The sequence below is a fragment of the Cynocephalus volans genome, chromosome 9 (genome assembly GCF_027409185.1).
Source record: "Cynocephalus volans isolate mCynVol1 chromosome 9, mCynVol1.pri, whole genome shotgun sequence".
Taxonomy (NCBI): Eukaryota; Metazoa; Chordata; class Mammalia; order Dermoptera; family Cynocephalidae; genus Cynocephalus; species Cynocephalus volans.
The window spans coordinates 124,008,477-124,025,617 of NC_084468.1; the positions used below are offsets into that span (position 1 = coordinate 124,008,477).

The 17,141-nt window shown below is 33.2% G+C and overlaps 1 protein-coding gene across 1 annotated transcript in view; it reads right to left on the reverse strand.

Moving 5' to 3' along the window:
- The window catches only part of CLGN (calmegin), a 37,698-nt gene extending 22,819 nt beyond the window's left edge, over window positions 1–14,879 (reverse strand). The window contains exons 1-6 of the mRNA XM_063108452.1: window positions 14,739–14,879; window positions 12,533–12,606; window positions 11,813–11,871; window positions 7,939–8,080; window positions 4,240–4,321; window positions 2,596–2,788 (exon numbers count right to left, since the gene is read on the reverse strand). Coding sequence (XP_062964522.1) covers window positions 2,596–2,788; window positions 4,240–4,321; window positions 7,939–8,080; window positions 11,813–11,871; window positions 12,533–12,606; window positions 14,739–14,879 — 691 coding nt within the window. The remainder of the gene's footprint in view (window positions 1–2,595; window positions 2,789–4,239; window positions 4,322–7,938; window positions 8,081–11,812; window positions 11,872–12,532; window positions 12,607–14,738) is intronic.
- Window positions 14,880–17,141: the final 2,262 nt, after the last annotated feature.

A 17,141-nucleotide genomic window follows, 5' to 3' on the forward strand; every position in this document is an offset into this window, starting at 1 on the left:
TTGGCTTTTCAAATTCAATGACTCATATCCTGTGATGTAAAGTATCTTAAAGGTGATTTAAAATACTCAGGCTTACACATACCAGCATGTTGCTTCAAGGTAAATTCTAGCTCTCTAACAGCCTCTAAGCCAAAAATTTCATAAAGGATTCCCTTATCCTTTGTGATGACAAAATAAAAGCTCTCTCCTCCTTCTGTAAATATGGTGGTAACTGGGTAAAATTTAGAACTTTGAAAAGCATGATAGATGAAAATAGCTGCCTAACCATTTGCTTTCAATTAGCAAAAGAAGCAGGAGCTGTCAACAAATGTCAGGATCATCCTGACTTAACTAGCTAAGCAGGCTACCACTTTTGGAAGAAATAGCTCTGAATTAAAACAATCTCCAGAGGTTTCAGTCACAATAAAGCCAAATTACTCATATCAAAACCAAATAATGCAATTTATATACAAACTCAAATAATGCAAACCCAAATTCAATGTTTTCTCCCTTCTTTTCCTCCACTATTTCCTCTTCTAATACAGCTGAGATTATGAAACTACATTACTAAAACAAAGGGGAAAAAGTCAAGATTGAAGCAGAAGGGTAAGACCTTAAGTGCAAAAAAAGTACTAGATCCTTCCTAATTCAAAACAAAGGAAACAACCTGAAAAGAAAGGTTTCTGAATAAATTTTGCAATTGAATTCAACTTTTAAACCTACTGTTAAAACAAAAAAGCATATGACAAATAGGCATATGTGAAAAATCTCTGTTCAAAATCTTTGGCCAAAAGAATTTTCTGTTTAGAAAACTATAATAAATATTTTAAATGAATCTACAATAAAAGGTATTGGATTATACAAAGTTTGTAAAGGTACTCTTAGGTCCTTAAAACTATAGAATAATGTTTTGAAAATAAAATAGTTTTGTATTAAAACGATTTTTTTAAAGGAAAAAGTCATTCAATAATCCTAGCACAAGGATCAAAGTTTTTGTATACAGTAGTAAGAAAAGCAAGTGTTTAGGAGTCAGACTTGAATCTCAATTCTAGCCCTACTAGTTATTCTTGATTCCTAGGGCAGGTTACTTAACTAAGTTAAGGCAAAATAGAGACCACTGCTTACCTCACATGACTGTCCCAAACAATGTGCCTAGCATAGAGCATGGTATACATCAAGTGGTTAATGAAAATTAGTTCTTTTTTTCTAGTCTTTTCCTATTTTCTTGCATAATTTGCCTAGTGGCCATCAAGATATGCCCACAATCTTGCTTTCTTTCCCAATTTTAATATTATAAGCATTTTCCCTCAGTTGCTAAACATATTCATAGTTACCATCTTTTTACTGTATAGAGAACTCCCCTAACTGTAACATTTAGTTTGCTTCAAATTTTCAGTATATCTTCACAAATAGGTCATTTTCTTTCTTCTGCATTATTTTCTTTGGATAAATTCCTGAAAGTGAAATTATAGTTTCAAAGGATATAAACCTCATATAGCCTTCGAAACCTACTACACCAAAATTGCTTTTGAACAGGTTTATACAAAACCAAATTTAATTTGTTCTGTTCTAGTTATAATTTCTCATTTCTACAGTTTACTTTGTGTTTCCCAAAATGTCCAGTATTTTCTTCCAGTTATTTCAAGAAAAAGGTTTTTGATATCATGACTGATTATTAGAGATAAAACTAGGCACTACCCTTGCAGACAAAATGAATGTTTCTGCAACTGCAGCCTTTGAAAAGAAAATTGAAATACCTTAGTCTTGAATAGAGTTGAGACTTGAGAAAGGAAGCTAATACAGGCACTTCAAAATGTCCTATTAGGGGGCCGAGCCCGCGGCGCACTCGGGAGAGTGCGGCGCTGGGGGCGCAGCGACGCTCCCGCCGCGGGTTCGGATCCTACATAGGAATGGCGGGTGCACTCACTGGCTGAGTGCTGGTCATGAAAAAGACAAAAAAAAGAAAAAAAAAAAAAATGTCCTATTAGGTTCTGATATGCTCTGATTTTAAGTAATCATGCGCAGGCCAAAGTTCTATAACCATATGTACTTGGAAACTGGAGAAACAACCCCCTATCTATGCAAACTCCTATTTGCTTAAGTAAAGCCAAGTGTGTTAATATATGGTTGCTCAGTGCTTTTCCTTTCAAAGTTAGGTATGTACCAACAGCACCAGGAGGTAGGACCTAATAACAGTCACAACTGCATACAAAGTCTAAACTTTTGAGCCTGGCATTAAGGACCTCCTCCTCTTTAACTTTACTTTGTAGTTTTCTATTCTTTCAGTACATATGTCACAGTTTCTAAAATGTCCTTTTCTCCTTCTATCTTCCACAATCTATACTTCAACATGAGTTCAAATATAATCTTCACTAGGTTTGGTCCACATCTCTCAACTGGAAGTAATACTGCTTTTGAACTTTTATTGGTACCTCATCTGTAACTCTCCTATGGCACTTTATTTTCTACTTGTGCTATAATGATGTATATCGTATTTTCCCAAAAAGACAAGCTCCTGGAGGGTAGGATGCACGTTTTTCTCCCAAAACACTTCCCATGAATACATCAGTAGTCAGCAAATATTTTTGAATTAATGAATGAATTAAAAGGATATACCAAGGGTATAAAGATGAGTCTTTCTGTCTGTAAAGAATTTTTTAAGGTCTACATCTGGAGGTTTGGCATGTTTCTCTTCAAAAACTCCAGTTTTGGGATGTTTATGTCTGAAGATAAAATGAAGTTTGTAATCTTCTCCACATCTATCTGGTCCAAACATAATGGTATAGGATGTTTTATCATGAAAGTTTTCCTTCAAAGAGAGATAAGTACTGGAATTAGTCCAAAATTAGACTATTTAATGAATTTCTCTATTCTATCCAATGGGTTTTTAAAAAATGTATTAAATGCTAATTCACCAAAGAACTATTTAACACAAATGACTTATGGATGTGGGAAAATGACAAATTTTACTTCAAAACAGATTTTTTTTTAAAAAAAAAGCACACGATACTTTCTTCTTGAAGATATAGGAAAGAAGCTGAAACTACCTTAGCAACATCATAATAAGCTTTACTAACTTTATGTAAATCTGTATTATAATATTTTATTGAGAGGATTAAGCATTAGAGGAAAGTGTACTTATTACCTCCAGACTAAAATGATTACCCATTATTCAGACACCAGAAAAATGACCCTTCTGAGCACAAAATGAAGAGAGATTCAGACACAAAACAGACAGACATGCTACCTGCTTCACTACTAGTAATTTTCTTTGGCATGGCATAGTGGTTAAGAGCATGGGCTCTGGATTAAGATGCTAGGGTTCAAATCCCATCACTGCTACTTAAAGTAGCTGTATGTGGCCCTGAGTATGTTTTTAACCTCTCTGTACCTCCATTTTATCATCTCTGAAGTATGTAGATGATAATAGTACCTACCTTATAAGGTTTCTCATAGGGTTAACTGAGTTAATCAGATAAGTAAGTATTCATAGAAATACTTGGCATTAGATTTTTTGTCATCTTACCTTCAGGTGATCATCACCTTACAACACCTAACATGAACTTCAATATATACTACAAATGGCCTCTCTTTTACTTAATTCTAATAATGAGTAGTACATGAAGAAGGCCTGAATCCACATTTCCTAGCCTGTGCATAGTCATGCACTCTGACAAATGTCTCAGTGATGTCTCATTCATATTTCTGCCACATGCAGGAACTCTGACACAGTAGGAGAATGCTATAAGAAGTGGTCCCAATCTTCAAATGGTCCTAATCCAACCTCTTAGAATTACATAGCTACTTCATCATGAAAAGTTTTAAAAATTATTTTCTGTGGGTTGCCAATGCCTGAGCTAGCCCAACTTTTTATTTGGTTCTTTGGCCGTTTCATTTCACTGCTTTGCTGTGTTATCTAACTTCTCTAAACAAACTTGATTCTTACTTTGTAAAGAATATAACTGTAAGATGATATTTCAACAGCACTTATAAGCTGTAATTTATAAGCATGTAATTTTTGATTTATAGACATGATACTTTTTTATGTTGCTGAAGATTACAAAATTGATGCCTTCAAGTAACCCAGTTTTATATAAAAGTTGAAGGCAAATTGTGAAAGCTATATAAACTCATGCTGGAAAAAGACAGTCATAGTTCTTTTAGATTTCAGTTGAAAATGAAATTTCCAGTTTTATCAATTACTCCTTAAAAATACTTATTAACTTTAATAAGGTTTTCTTAAATATTAAAATATCATACCAGAATCAAATCATCAGTGTCTGCTAGGAGTTTAATGTATGCACCTCCACAATCAATACCATCTTGAAAATTTACTTCATATCTAAATGAAGGGAAAAAGAACCATACTGCTGGTAAACAAAAATTACTAACTTCTCTTTAAAATCTAATGTATTACTTTCATTTAAACTTAAATGTTTTACATTACCAAAAGGCTCATATAAAGCATATCCACAACCTATAGGAAATAAGCAGAAATGCTTTTCTACTACTGCAATACAAGGTACATCATTAAAATATTAAAAATAGAATGATTATAATCAACTACAGAAAATCCAACCAATTTGTTTAAATAAATTTTTCCATCAAAACTATTAAATTAGGAATAAGATACTTTGACTAAAACTATAATAGTAAACTTCAAATTCTGATAAGGTAGGCACTATATACTTTATAATCTAAAAAACAAAGACCATGCAGACCACAGCTACAGCAACAGGTTTCTAAGAAATTGCTAGATGTTAGATATCCAGAGTTCACTAATTTGTCTTTTAGTTCAACTACACTTAAATTATGTTAATTAAGTTGTACATTTAATTAAACAGCTCCAGCAAAGAGATTTCGTTATCTCACTCAATAACGTGGAGTATCTCAGACCTGAACAGCCAGGAGATATGGGAAATTTTAGCTGTTTAGTATAAAGGTGCCAGGGTTTGAACATATCTCCCAAAGTTCATATGCTGGAAACTTAAGCCCTGATGCAATGGTGTTGAGAGGCGGGACCTTTAAGAGGTGATTATGAAGAGCCCTCATGAATGGATTAATGCTGTTACAGCTGGTGTGGGTTAGTTATCTAGGGAGTAGGTTCCTGATAAAAGGATGAATTCGGCCCACTTTCTTCCCTCTCTCTCACATGTGCTCCCTTGCCCTTCTGCCTTCTACCATGGGATGATTCAGCAAGAAGGCCCTAACAAGATGTGGGCACCTCCACCTTGGACTTCCCCTCCTCCAAAAATGTTAGCCAAGTCAATTTCTGTTCATTAGAAATTACCCAGTCTGTGGTATTGTTATAGCAGCATAAAATGGACTAAGACAAACAGATGAAAGAGTGAATGAGAGTTTTCTCATGGATTTACAACACAGTGTAATTGTCAGCAAAGTTTTGTGTTTTTTTGGTTTTTAAAGGAAAAACGTAGACTTGCTAAGACAATGAGGCACAGACTTACTGAACAGGTTTTAGAAGAAATTATTGGTAAACTTATGAATTAGGTGTGAAAAAAATCAATGAGGAAATGGCTGTCGGTGTGAAACACAGAAAAAACCAAAAAGGTTATGATTTTGTTAAATGAATTGAAACAAAAAGAGATGAAATTAGAGAAGCAACAGGAAATAGTGATACTTTTAATAAAGGACTGTAGTTTCAAATATTTCTGAAGAAACTTCAGTGACAAGAAGGTGAAAAATAATAGTGTAGAAAATTTTAACAGTTTGAATCCAGTTAGTGTATATACTTTGTATTAAAAAAACCCCACAGGAAACACAGTAAAGTTTTAAGTGGTTATCTCTGACTTGCAAAAGTATGGGTGATTTCCTCCTCCTGTACTTACTAAGCTTTATTTCTCAAGCTGTGGACAATAGTGCTTACAAGCATGTACTTTGAAGTCAGTAAGACCTGAGATTTATTCGTGATTCTGCCTCTAGTGACACCTAGGGTAAGAGCAATTCAAGCTCTAAGTCTCTATTTTCTCATCTATTACATGGGTACATGGCCCATACCAACACCTCAAAGGATTATTATGATGATTAAAGGATAGCATGCACAATAATGCAAATAAATGCTCAAAAATTTTAGCTTATGTTATGATCAGAATAAAGGTTTTGTTTTGTTCTTTTTCATTTTTAAAATAAAGGGCAGTTTGTTTTCCTCAAAACCTTATCTTTATTTTAAGCAATAGCTGTCAAGGAAATTTCTTCATGTAACTTATGTTCTTTGAAAACCATTAAGTAGAAGAAATGGTACATAATGTGACTTAAAGGTCACTATATTTAGGAAAAATAAAATAAAGAGAGATACTGCTTTATAATAAGAGATCTAAGGACAAAGGGTTCTGTGAAAGGTAAGAACTAGAAAAAACAAATTTGTAAATTGGCTCTACAAATGTAACCATAGCTTTTTTGTCCTGTTATGCTTAGACCTTCTGTGACTTGCCAAGTGATTTGAAGAACCTATAGTCCTAGGGGCTGGGAGGCAGGTGTACACAGGTGTGTGTGAAGCAAACTAATTTCTAATTTATGCTTTGGGAAAAGCAGCTTTAGAGTAGTTATGTCACAAGTCCATAATATTTATAGTATTTAATATAAAATCTCTTCATTTTATTTAGCCCATTTCATCTTATCAATATTAAGAGAAAACAAACATTCACTGTCCTTAGAATTGTTTTTAAGCACATGAAAGACTGCTATTCAATCCTTGGTCCTCTTTTTCCTTTTTCAGTATAATCATTTCATAATTTGTTTAGAACTTCTTTAGACTTACTTTTCAACCATTGCTTCTAATCTTGCAAGCTGTCATTGTTCACTTGCCTAGTACTGACTCAAACTGAAAAAACTAAATTTGATTAATTTTACTCTGGATAAGTTAAATTTTATGTTATTTTCCTTTGCCCTTTCACCGAAGCCACAAAGGATCAAAACAGAAGGTGATATTATAATCACTTAAGTTCCAAGAGAATAATAAGATCACCTTCAAACTCTCAAAAACAACAACAACAACACCACCACCAAAAAACACTCAAACCAAACCCTGGATAATGATAAATAATACCAAACTCAAACATTAGTCCCAATAAGAACCTGTAACAATATTTTTAATTTGTGTACATAATGGTCATATACTCTTGAACATTACTTAATATTTTAAATTCATTGAAAGAATACAGACTAAGCCAAACCATCACACCTGAAATATGAAGCCAATTACACTAATTGCCTTATTTTCAAAAATCTATAAAATATGAAATGGTAAGAAAGTGTTTAGCATTTTAACAAAGTACTAAAGGGATTCTGGAGAGAGATCGTTTACAGTTAATGATATTTCTTTCCTTTGTAGTTTGAATTTTGTGGGTTTTATAACGGTGTTTGCACAGATTTATTTTGGTTTTATAGCAGTATAAGTGAAATAAGCTTGTGGAAATTATACCTGATTTTATGACAGTACACATGCAAGCAACATCACTAGTTTATGCCAACACTAGGGGAAGGGGAGCACATCTGTGGGAATGTGTGACCTTTAAAAGTGGTCCATGATTAAAAACACTGATCTGAGTTTACATTTCCTTTTTAAAACTGATTTACTGCCTTTGAATCTTGTCATTGGTTTAACAGCAATATTTATGGCTCCATTCTCAATATATTGAGATTAATATTTTAATAGCAAGTAATTTTAAGAAAAGGTGATTTTACCATGCATTATATAGTTTATGGTGGCAGAACTGTATATATTACAGTATCAATTATATAACTTTATCATTAACCTGTTTTTCATTGAAAACTTCAGGGTGTGTTTGTGTGTACATCTGCATTTGCATATTTAACAAACTGAAACTGAAAAGAACAATTTAGATTTTTATACCCATTATCTACAAGCTATGTTCAGAAGCCAAATTATACAAAACTAAAATAAAATTCAGAAAAAGTATTCAAAAACATAATAAAACTTACTGAACTATCAAAGGTTTATCAGCAAAAATAAAGGGTTTTGCTAATACAGCAGATATTGCATGATGCTTTGCTCTAGATTTCAATACCAGTCCTCTGTCACCAGGTACCTGGTTTTCTTTTAACTCTTCTATTTCCCATCTTCCTAAAAAATAAAGCAAATCAAATTAAACTAAAACAGAAAACACCGACATAAGAATTATTTATCAGCAGTTATGAACAATAATTTTTTTTCCATGAAGGCTAATTTGGGAAAAATAGAACAATTTATTTATTCTTTTTGGAAGCTGACCAGTATAGGGATCTGAACCCTTGACCATAGTGTTACAAGGCTGCACTCTAACCAACTGAGCCAACTGGCCAGCCCAACAAAATTTTAAATCAGGAAATAATATCTATAACTATGTGTATGCCTCCTTTCTCTCTTTTTTTAAAATTTCATTGTTTTGGTTTCATTTTCTTAGTTAAAATTGTGAAAACTAATAACAAACATTAGAGTATCTGATTAAGGCACTTCTTATGCTAAAGTAGTCTGGTTTTCTCTGAAAGACTTACAATCAAAGGAATTATAAAATGTGGTTTTTCTTATAGGGTCTATCAACATTACATTTTAAAAAATAAGATACTTAAAATTGTATATGAGACAAAGAGCATCCTTAACACAAAATGAGCAGTTTGCCTCTCTCTCCTTATTTTGGAATGCCTATGAAATGATGTAGGGACTTAAATTTTATTTTGAAAATTGTATGTTTAATTCACACAAGCCCTTCCCAGGCTAAGCCAATCAGCTCTCAGGATTTTTGGCCAGGACAGCAGCAAAGCACTGGATAAGCACTAAGCTGTAACGTGGCAAAACTGAGTTAGGCCCTCTCTGGCTGGAATTTCCCGTTTAAGATCAGAACACTCCTGAAATTTGATCATGGGCTACATATAACATAAAGCTAGCCCAAAAGTTGTGTTAGACCTTACTCCTTTACTCTTTTTAGAGGAAAAAAAAAAAAAAAACAACTCATTAATTTGCATAAAATATTCTAGTTTTGAAAATTATAGGTATTGCCTATTCCAAGAAAACTCAATTTGGCAGAAACGGGCTATTTTCCAGTGTTATGTCAACTCAAAATATTATGATGATGGGCACTTCTGAACCACTAATGCTCTTATATTACTTTTTTCCTTCTAAAAAAAACAATGCAAGAACCAGAATAGTCTTATGAATCAAAGAGGGGTGACTTTTAATCACTGTGTACACATTAGACTTTCAAAAATGCTTTTTTAAAAAAATAAAATTTCAGGGTTTTTTTTTCTCCCCCCATCTGGTCATACTATATTCTTTTAAAAAGATGAGTTTTATTTGGTTTTTCTTCTCTTACACTGATTATGAATTGTATTATCACTACTAATCTGTGGTTTGCACCCTCCCTTCCCCAAAATGTCTTATTTTAAGAAGCAACAACTTTATCTTTTGGATTTTCAAGATATCAATAGCAAAAGATTTTTAAAACTATGTTGCTTTTCTTTCAATTATGCACATACATTTATATATAGTGTATATACACATTTTATATAAATTTATAAATGTATATGAGGGTACTTCAAAAAGTTTGGGGAAAAATTGAATTAAAAGATAATAAAAATCTTTCCATGAACTTTTTCAAGACCCCTCATATGTATACATTTCATAGCTGTATATAATAACAGTTTCAAAGCTATATATATCTCAGCTATGAAAAAGTCATCATCTAGCACTTTAATTTTATAAAAATTGTGATAAGGTAATTATCTCTCAAAGACAAGAGGTTTTTCCCAACTTCACATAAACAATAACTTTCTATTAATCAGGTCGTTTACCCAAATTCTGGACAATACTACATAATATAAATTCTGCTGTAAATAAATTTCAAAAAAATTTACATAGTTTTACAAGATACCCTGAAAATTGGTCACTTAAAGAATTGGGGTATTTATAATGTAATGTCTACATTTTTATTAATAACTTAATAAATTTAACTGAAAAATTTAAATAATTCTCCCCCAAATGCACAACCTGTATCCCAGCACATAATGTTTCATACAAATTTGCTTACTACTGAAACACTTGGAATGAGTTTTATTCTGGTGGCACTTGATAGAAGCTGTGATTAGCTACTATGAATACTAAATATTCTTGCAAAGAATCTGATATTAGTCTCAACTAACCACTATGTATAAAACACTGCTAATATCAATACCCAAAACACCATTTTCAGAACCCAGAACTTTAATTTATTCCATATTTTTCAAAGTTGCTTTTAAGAAATTGAAAAAAGTCAGCCAGAAATCACAGTAAATCTAATATGCTAGAAAAAATTTTGTGGGAGTCCTTAATTTTTTAATAGTAAAGTAATATTGCAAAATCATAAAAGTTAAGAATATATAGAAAATTATGTTACCCATAGGTCCAACAGCCCATCTACATATTTCAAGAGTGTTACTTCTCAGGTGACCATCTACATTATTTCAGTAGTGTTACTTCAATCGTGTTACTTCTCAGGTATTTGTAAGCATCCTGCATTTGCACAACTGGTAGAACCTCTATGTTTTTTTTTAAATGATTTTAAGAAAACTATTTACATTAATATGTAATGTTTAATAAGACAACAGACCCAACTTTGGAATTAAGAAAATGTTTGATTTTGCTTGTTTGTTCAATTTAATTTTAAGGTGGGGAAAAAAACTCATTTAAATACTAAAGTCCATTTGTAGTAAGTTTAGTAAGAAACAGAAACTTAAAACTCATCCTTAAGGTACATCATATCTTAATTTTAGGGAAACTTCCATCAATGGATTCTTATAAAATACAAATGTAAAGCAAATATCTACCCTATGTTCTTGGAAAAAACTGTAAAGTACCTAAACGTAGATGTCTGAAGCTAGACATTCTCTTTGATAATGTATATTTATGTGACTAGATTTCAGGCAGCATTATATATCTCTGCACACTCACTGCTTCTTTGGGGGAATTTATTCTTTTCTCTAAATGGATTTAGGTTGAATATAGTATTACTTGTTCTACATATATTATGGTGGTGTTCTTTTTGGAGTATAGAAGCACATATAAGCATGAGGAATTTGCTGGATGGGGAACACTGTGCAAAGGAAGACATGTAGGCATGATCTTTATCTTATACTAAAAGAGAAACCATGAAAAGGAAGTGGACATGCTGTTGTCTGTTTTGTCATTGTTCTGATGTAACTGGTGGGGTCTGAGTGAGACGTTACATGCGTATAGGTATGAGGTACTCTGAGAGCGGAAATTCCCATTATCAGTCACCTTGAGAAGAGGCTGATGTTACTTCAAGATATAACAATTGAGGAGGCTGGTTTTAGATTAGAAGGAAGAAATTCTTTTGTCATACTCCAGAGAAGTCCTGTTAGGGAAGAAAAGATGGCCCTTGTGCATAGGGCATTTCTTTCTATAGCTAAACCTGAAGATAATCCTCTTAGAGACCCTATGATGATGGATGTAGGTCTGGAGAAGTGGGCTCCAAGAGTAGCCACATATCTCATAGCTCTCATTAATTATTCTCTGTTTTGTACTCATGAGGAGAATCTTGCCATAATTATAATTTGATCTAGGTGTGCCCATGTAGAGAACAGCAGTAGTCTAGAAAGACTGCTTTCGGAAATGCAAGACTAGATGCAGTGGAGTGAAAACCAGATGGTGGCTCAAGAGTGAAATTTCCAGAAACACTGAAGAGGGACAAGATAAAAGACTGAATATTTTACTGTGAAGCAGGACGAGGCTTTCAGCCAACACAATTTAATGGAAATATAATGTAAAAAGCTAGTGAACCCTGGGTCATACTGGTTATATCTAATATTTAAATAAATATTTTACCATCATATATAGAAATCTCTGTATCCATATCATCTTTCTTTGCTTTTGATAAAACCCACCTGTAAATAAAGTTGAAAACACATGTCATTAAAAATAAAACTAGCAGTTTATAGATACAATGCACATTAGAAACACACAAAAAATTACCCAATACAATCATTTTTCATTCAAAAAATAAATTAATACTTAGAAGTTAAATAAGGATGCCTGTACAGAATCCTGAAAGCCTAGAGTTAAACCAAATATGCAATCTGCAATTTAGTAGCTGTATGATCACAGGTAAGGCACACAAAATTTTGGTTTCTTTACCTCTAAAATGGGATAAATATAGTACTTACCTACCTACTTAGGACAGTATCTGGCACATATTAATCAATATATATGAACTTTTATTGTTTTTACCATTATTTAGGATGGAATAGAAACTCAAATTGGTTGTCTGACCTTAGATTAGTATCTGTCCTAAAGAATAACGAAATGTAAGTTTCTCTTTACATTGAGAATTTATCTGTATATTTTCTTTGTATAAATGAATAACTATTCAAATTAAACATTTCTATCAATAACAAAAATGTATTAAGTACTGGTTTACACTATCAAATAAGGTACTTTAAAAATTTTTATAGATCTGTAGTAGAAGTAAGTTTCATAAGCCAATAACCAAAAGCTTCAAAAAGGCTAATCAAATCAAGAAAACCATTCTCTTGAATGAATACTCACCCAGCCAACCTTCCACTATCAAAGGTTTCCGTAAAATATACTTCTCCTATAGGTCGAGGTGTCTTATATTTTTTCTAGAGAACCAATTTAAAAAAATCTAAAGTTATTCACTCCACAAATATTTTAACTGAACAATCTTACTAGTTAACAAACTGGTATATGAGGTGACATAGACTCTGACCTCAAAACTTTGCATCCTAGTAATGATAAGATACCAGAAAGCATAAGAAATACTATGATGATGAAAATACAATATGTGCAGAGGATACTCTGACCCCTCCTAACACAGAAGGAACAGGCTGAAGTAATTAGAGATGGTCTCATGACACATTTGACATGGTCTTAGAAGGACTGTGATGAATGATAATATTTGGGGATAAAAATCATTAAAAGCAAAGGAAATAGCATAAGGAAAAGCATATAAGATGAAAAGCTTAATAGGCATATAGGGTAGTTTAAAATTAATTCTTAAATTTCACTGTTAAGAGATCAGGAACACAGAGAAGGAAAAGATTCAACAGAGACAGCATTGCAAAGCAATTATTGGCAAAGCATTGTTTCAAATGCCATGCAAGTGTCAGCTGCTATGATGATGATGATGGTGGCAGTAGTGATGGTGTTAATATCGTGGTTCCTTTAATCCTCATAATACTTCTATGAGGGAAGTACTATTATGGTACCCATTTCATACATGGTGAAACTGTGGGAGAGAGAAGGTAGCTTGCCCACTGTCACACAGTTAGATAACTACAGGACTTATACAGGAGTCCAGACTGTCTGGCTCCAAAGCTCATATATATTTCTTTTCTCAGCCTTTAAGAAAAAGTGTGCAGAAGTACTTCTATTTTCACTGTCCCAACCCTACCCTGGTAGTACAACATTTCCTGTCTAAGGGAGGAAAATCAGTAATTAAACAAAATTCCACATAATTACTGACAGGGTCATGATTCAGCTACCAAAATTACCAATCTTCTATGAATTTTACTCAATTACAACTTTACTGTTCTCTATATTTTCCTAGACCGGCAAAATGTGCAATGGTCTCAGAAGAGGCTTCCTTCTGTTAGACCACCCTTAAAAATCACTAAAAGTTTATTTTGTCCTTTTCCCTACTTTACCATATCTAGATTACTCATGCCATATAATTAGAAGCATCAAAAATCATTCTTTCCCACTTCTTATTATCTTCTCAAATTACTGTCAAATATAGTTGAGTGGTAGGTATCTGTCAATTTCTCTGAAGTATTAATCTCTGAAGACCCTTGTAGTAGCGTATGTAAGTCAGTAATTAGCACTTCAAGTACTACTTAATTTCCGTAGATCACGGAACCAGGTTTTTTGTTTGTTTGTTTTTTAAATGTCTTAGTAGAGCTTAAAATTTAACAGAGGAAACAGAATACTCACCTTAAATAGCTAAACAACACTTACATTTGTCAATAAAAAAGTCTAAATAAGAGGAAATGAAGCAAAGAAGTCTATTACAACTAGGCATTATTCCCCTCTGCCCTTTAAAGAGTAGCTGGCACAATACAATTAACTCTTTCTCACCATCAAAAATATTTCTGATTATCACAATATTAGATAGGAATATTGCCAATGTAAAAGCTCTTATGGATTTTCAAGGTATACAAAAATCTTTGTAAAGTTTCTGAGTCTCCTATTAGTCACCACCTCAAAGCAGGCATCTTAACCAGGCTGAGACAGAAGCAGGCATCTTAACCAGGCTGAGACAGAACATGGGTGACCCTTGTTAAATTCCTACCCCAGCAATGCCTCCCTTTCTAAGTCAACCTCCTTGTTAGTATTTTCTTTCCTTAGAGCAATAAAGAAAAGCCACATACTTTACTTCTAGGAGAACTGCAAATCAGACTACCTTTTATTTTATTTGAAAAGGTCTGGCAGTGTCAAAAATAAGACTAAAAACCTTTCTCTTAGCTAGAGTACTTAGTCCTCTGTAATCAGTGACAAACTCCTATTATGATAGTAAAATCCATCCCTGAATTTGTTAATAAAACCGTGCTAGGTGACATGCACAAATTTCTGTAGTTCATGGGCACTCTTTAAAATACAGCAACAAGATAGAAAAAAACAATATTTTTCTATTTAGAAAATGGAGCCTATTAGAACTAAAATGAATCTTAAGAGATCAGTCACTTCTATGTATCATGTAAAGGAATAACTTATAACTTACTTCTCAATACCTTACCTCTGAGGAAGGTTCACCTTCATTATCATCAGTCTCTTCTGAATTTTCAAAGTCTTCCATCTCAACACCATCATCCATAGGTTCTGCATTAATTGAGACGAACAGAAGACCCAAACATAGCCAAAAGCCTTGGAAATGCATATTATCTGTGAAATTAAAAATAATTTGTGAAAACAAAACAAAGTTGTGAAAAATGTGTTAAGTATACATACAAAGAAGTAATTTCTCCTTAATACCTCCTTTATCCTAGGATGGCTTTTAAAACAAATAATTAACCAAATTCTTTCAACTTGCCTTGAATAAGTAAAAATACAAATTTCAGATCTCTTAAGAAACAGATTCTACAACTATAGGCCTTCCTCCAAAAGCAAAGAGCCAATGGCACAAAAATCGAAAAATATAGACAACAGTGATTATCAAACTCAAATATTACATAGACCCTTTTTATTTATTTATTTATTTATTTTTATTTTTTTTAAATTTTATTTTCTCGATATACATTGTGGCTGATTATTGCTCCCCATCACCAAAACCTCCCTCCCTTCTCCCTCCCCCCCTTCCCCTCAACAATGTCCTTTCTGTTTGCTTGTTGTATCAACTTCAAGTAATTGTGGTTGTTATATCTTCTCCCCCCCGCCGGTTTTGTGTGTGTGTGTGTGTGTGAATTTATATATTAATTTTTAGCTCCCACCAATAAGTGAGAACATGTGGTATTTCTCTTTCTGTGCCTGACTTGTTTCACTTAATATAATTCTCTCAAGGTCCATCCATGTTGTTGCAAATGGCAGTATTTCATTCGTTTTTATAGCTGAGTAGTATTCCATTGTGTAGATGTACCACATTTTCCGTATCCACTCATCTGATGATGGACATTTGGGCTGGTTCCAACTCTTGGCTATTGTAAAGAGTGCTGCGATGAACATTGGGGAACAGGTATACCTTTGACTTGATGATTTCCATTCCTCTGGGTATATTCCCAACAGTGGGATAGCTGGGTCGTATGGTAGATCTATCTGCAGTTGTTTGAGGAATCTCCATACCATTTCCCATAGAGGCTGCACCATTTTGCAGTCCCACCAACAATGTATGAGAGTTCCTTTTTCTCTGCAACCTCGCCAGCATTTATCGTTCAGAGTCTTTTGGATTTTAGCCATCCTAACTGGGGTTAGGTGGTATCTCAATGTGGTTTTGATTTGCATTTCCTGGATGCTGAGTGATGTTGAGCATTTTTTCATATGTCTGTTGGCCATTTGTATATCTTCCTTAGAGAAATGCCTACTTAGCTCTTACATAGACCCTTTTTAAAGGAAGAAAAAAGTATCATGATTCCTAAATGTTCACTTAAATTATTTTTTATTACAATGTTGGTTAAGTGTATGTAAACATAGCACTGGACATTTTATAACTATAAAACCAAAAACATTTATATATAAATACCAAAAAACTAAAGAAAGAATTTTATCACAAATTCAATGTGACAGTATTTTGCTGAAATCAAATCAAACAAATATGGGGCTTACTGCAATCAGGTTGACAGCTATAGGGAAAGTTCTTCTGTGTTTGTCATTCCTGCAATTCTGTGATTACAAAATTATCTAACCACTTCTCTACTCAAATACTGCAAAGCTTCTGCTCCTTATAGCATTAATTGAGATGAGTAGAAGCCAAATACAGTTTGGCTGCCTCTTAGCAGTAGTACACGACTTATATAATTATGTCCTCCTCTACTACCATTAGCATAAAAAAAATTCAAGTTTTATTTCTTGGTACCAAGTAAATGCAGACACTGAAACAGTGTGGCATTCATTGGTTGTAAGGTGGTCAATCATCCAGATAATCCAGAATATAATTACTTTTTTTCCAATGTTACCATCAACATGAAATTTTTTTTAAAAAATGAAACTCTTAGAACTCTTAGACCCTTCAGAACAGATCTATAGGACTATATGAGTCTGATTAAGAAACACCGGATTCACAATGAGATAGCACTCTACACCTACCAGAATGGCTATAATCAAAAAGACAAGGGCGGATATGAAGAAATTGGAACCCTCGTACATTGCTGGGAGTGGGGGAAGGTAAAATGATGCAAATGCTTTGGAAAACAGTGTAGTAGTTCTTGAAAATGTTGAAAATAGAATTACCATATGTCCAAGCAATTCCATTCCTAAGTATCTGTACAACAGAAATTAAAACAGATGCGCACACAAAAACTTGCATACAAATATTGAAAGAAACATTTTTCGTAATAGTCAAAAAGTGGAAACAACACAAATGTCCATCAACTGATGAACACATAAAAAATGTGGAATATCCATACAACGGAATACCATTCAGCAATAAAAACGAATGCATGCTATAAGATGTATGAACCTCAAAAACATTGTGCTGACTGAAAAGCCA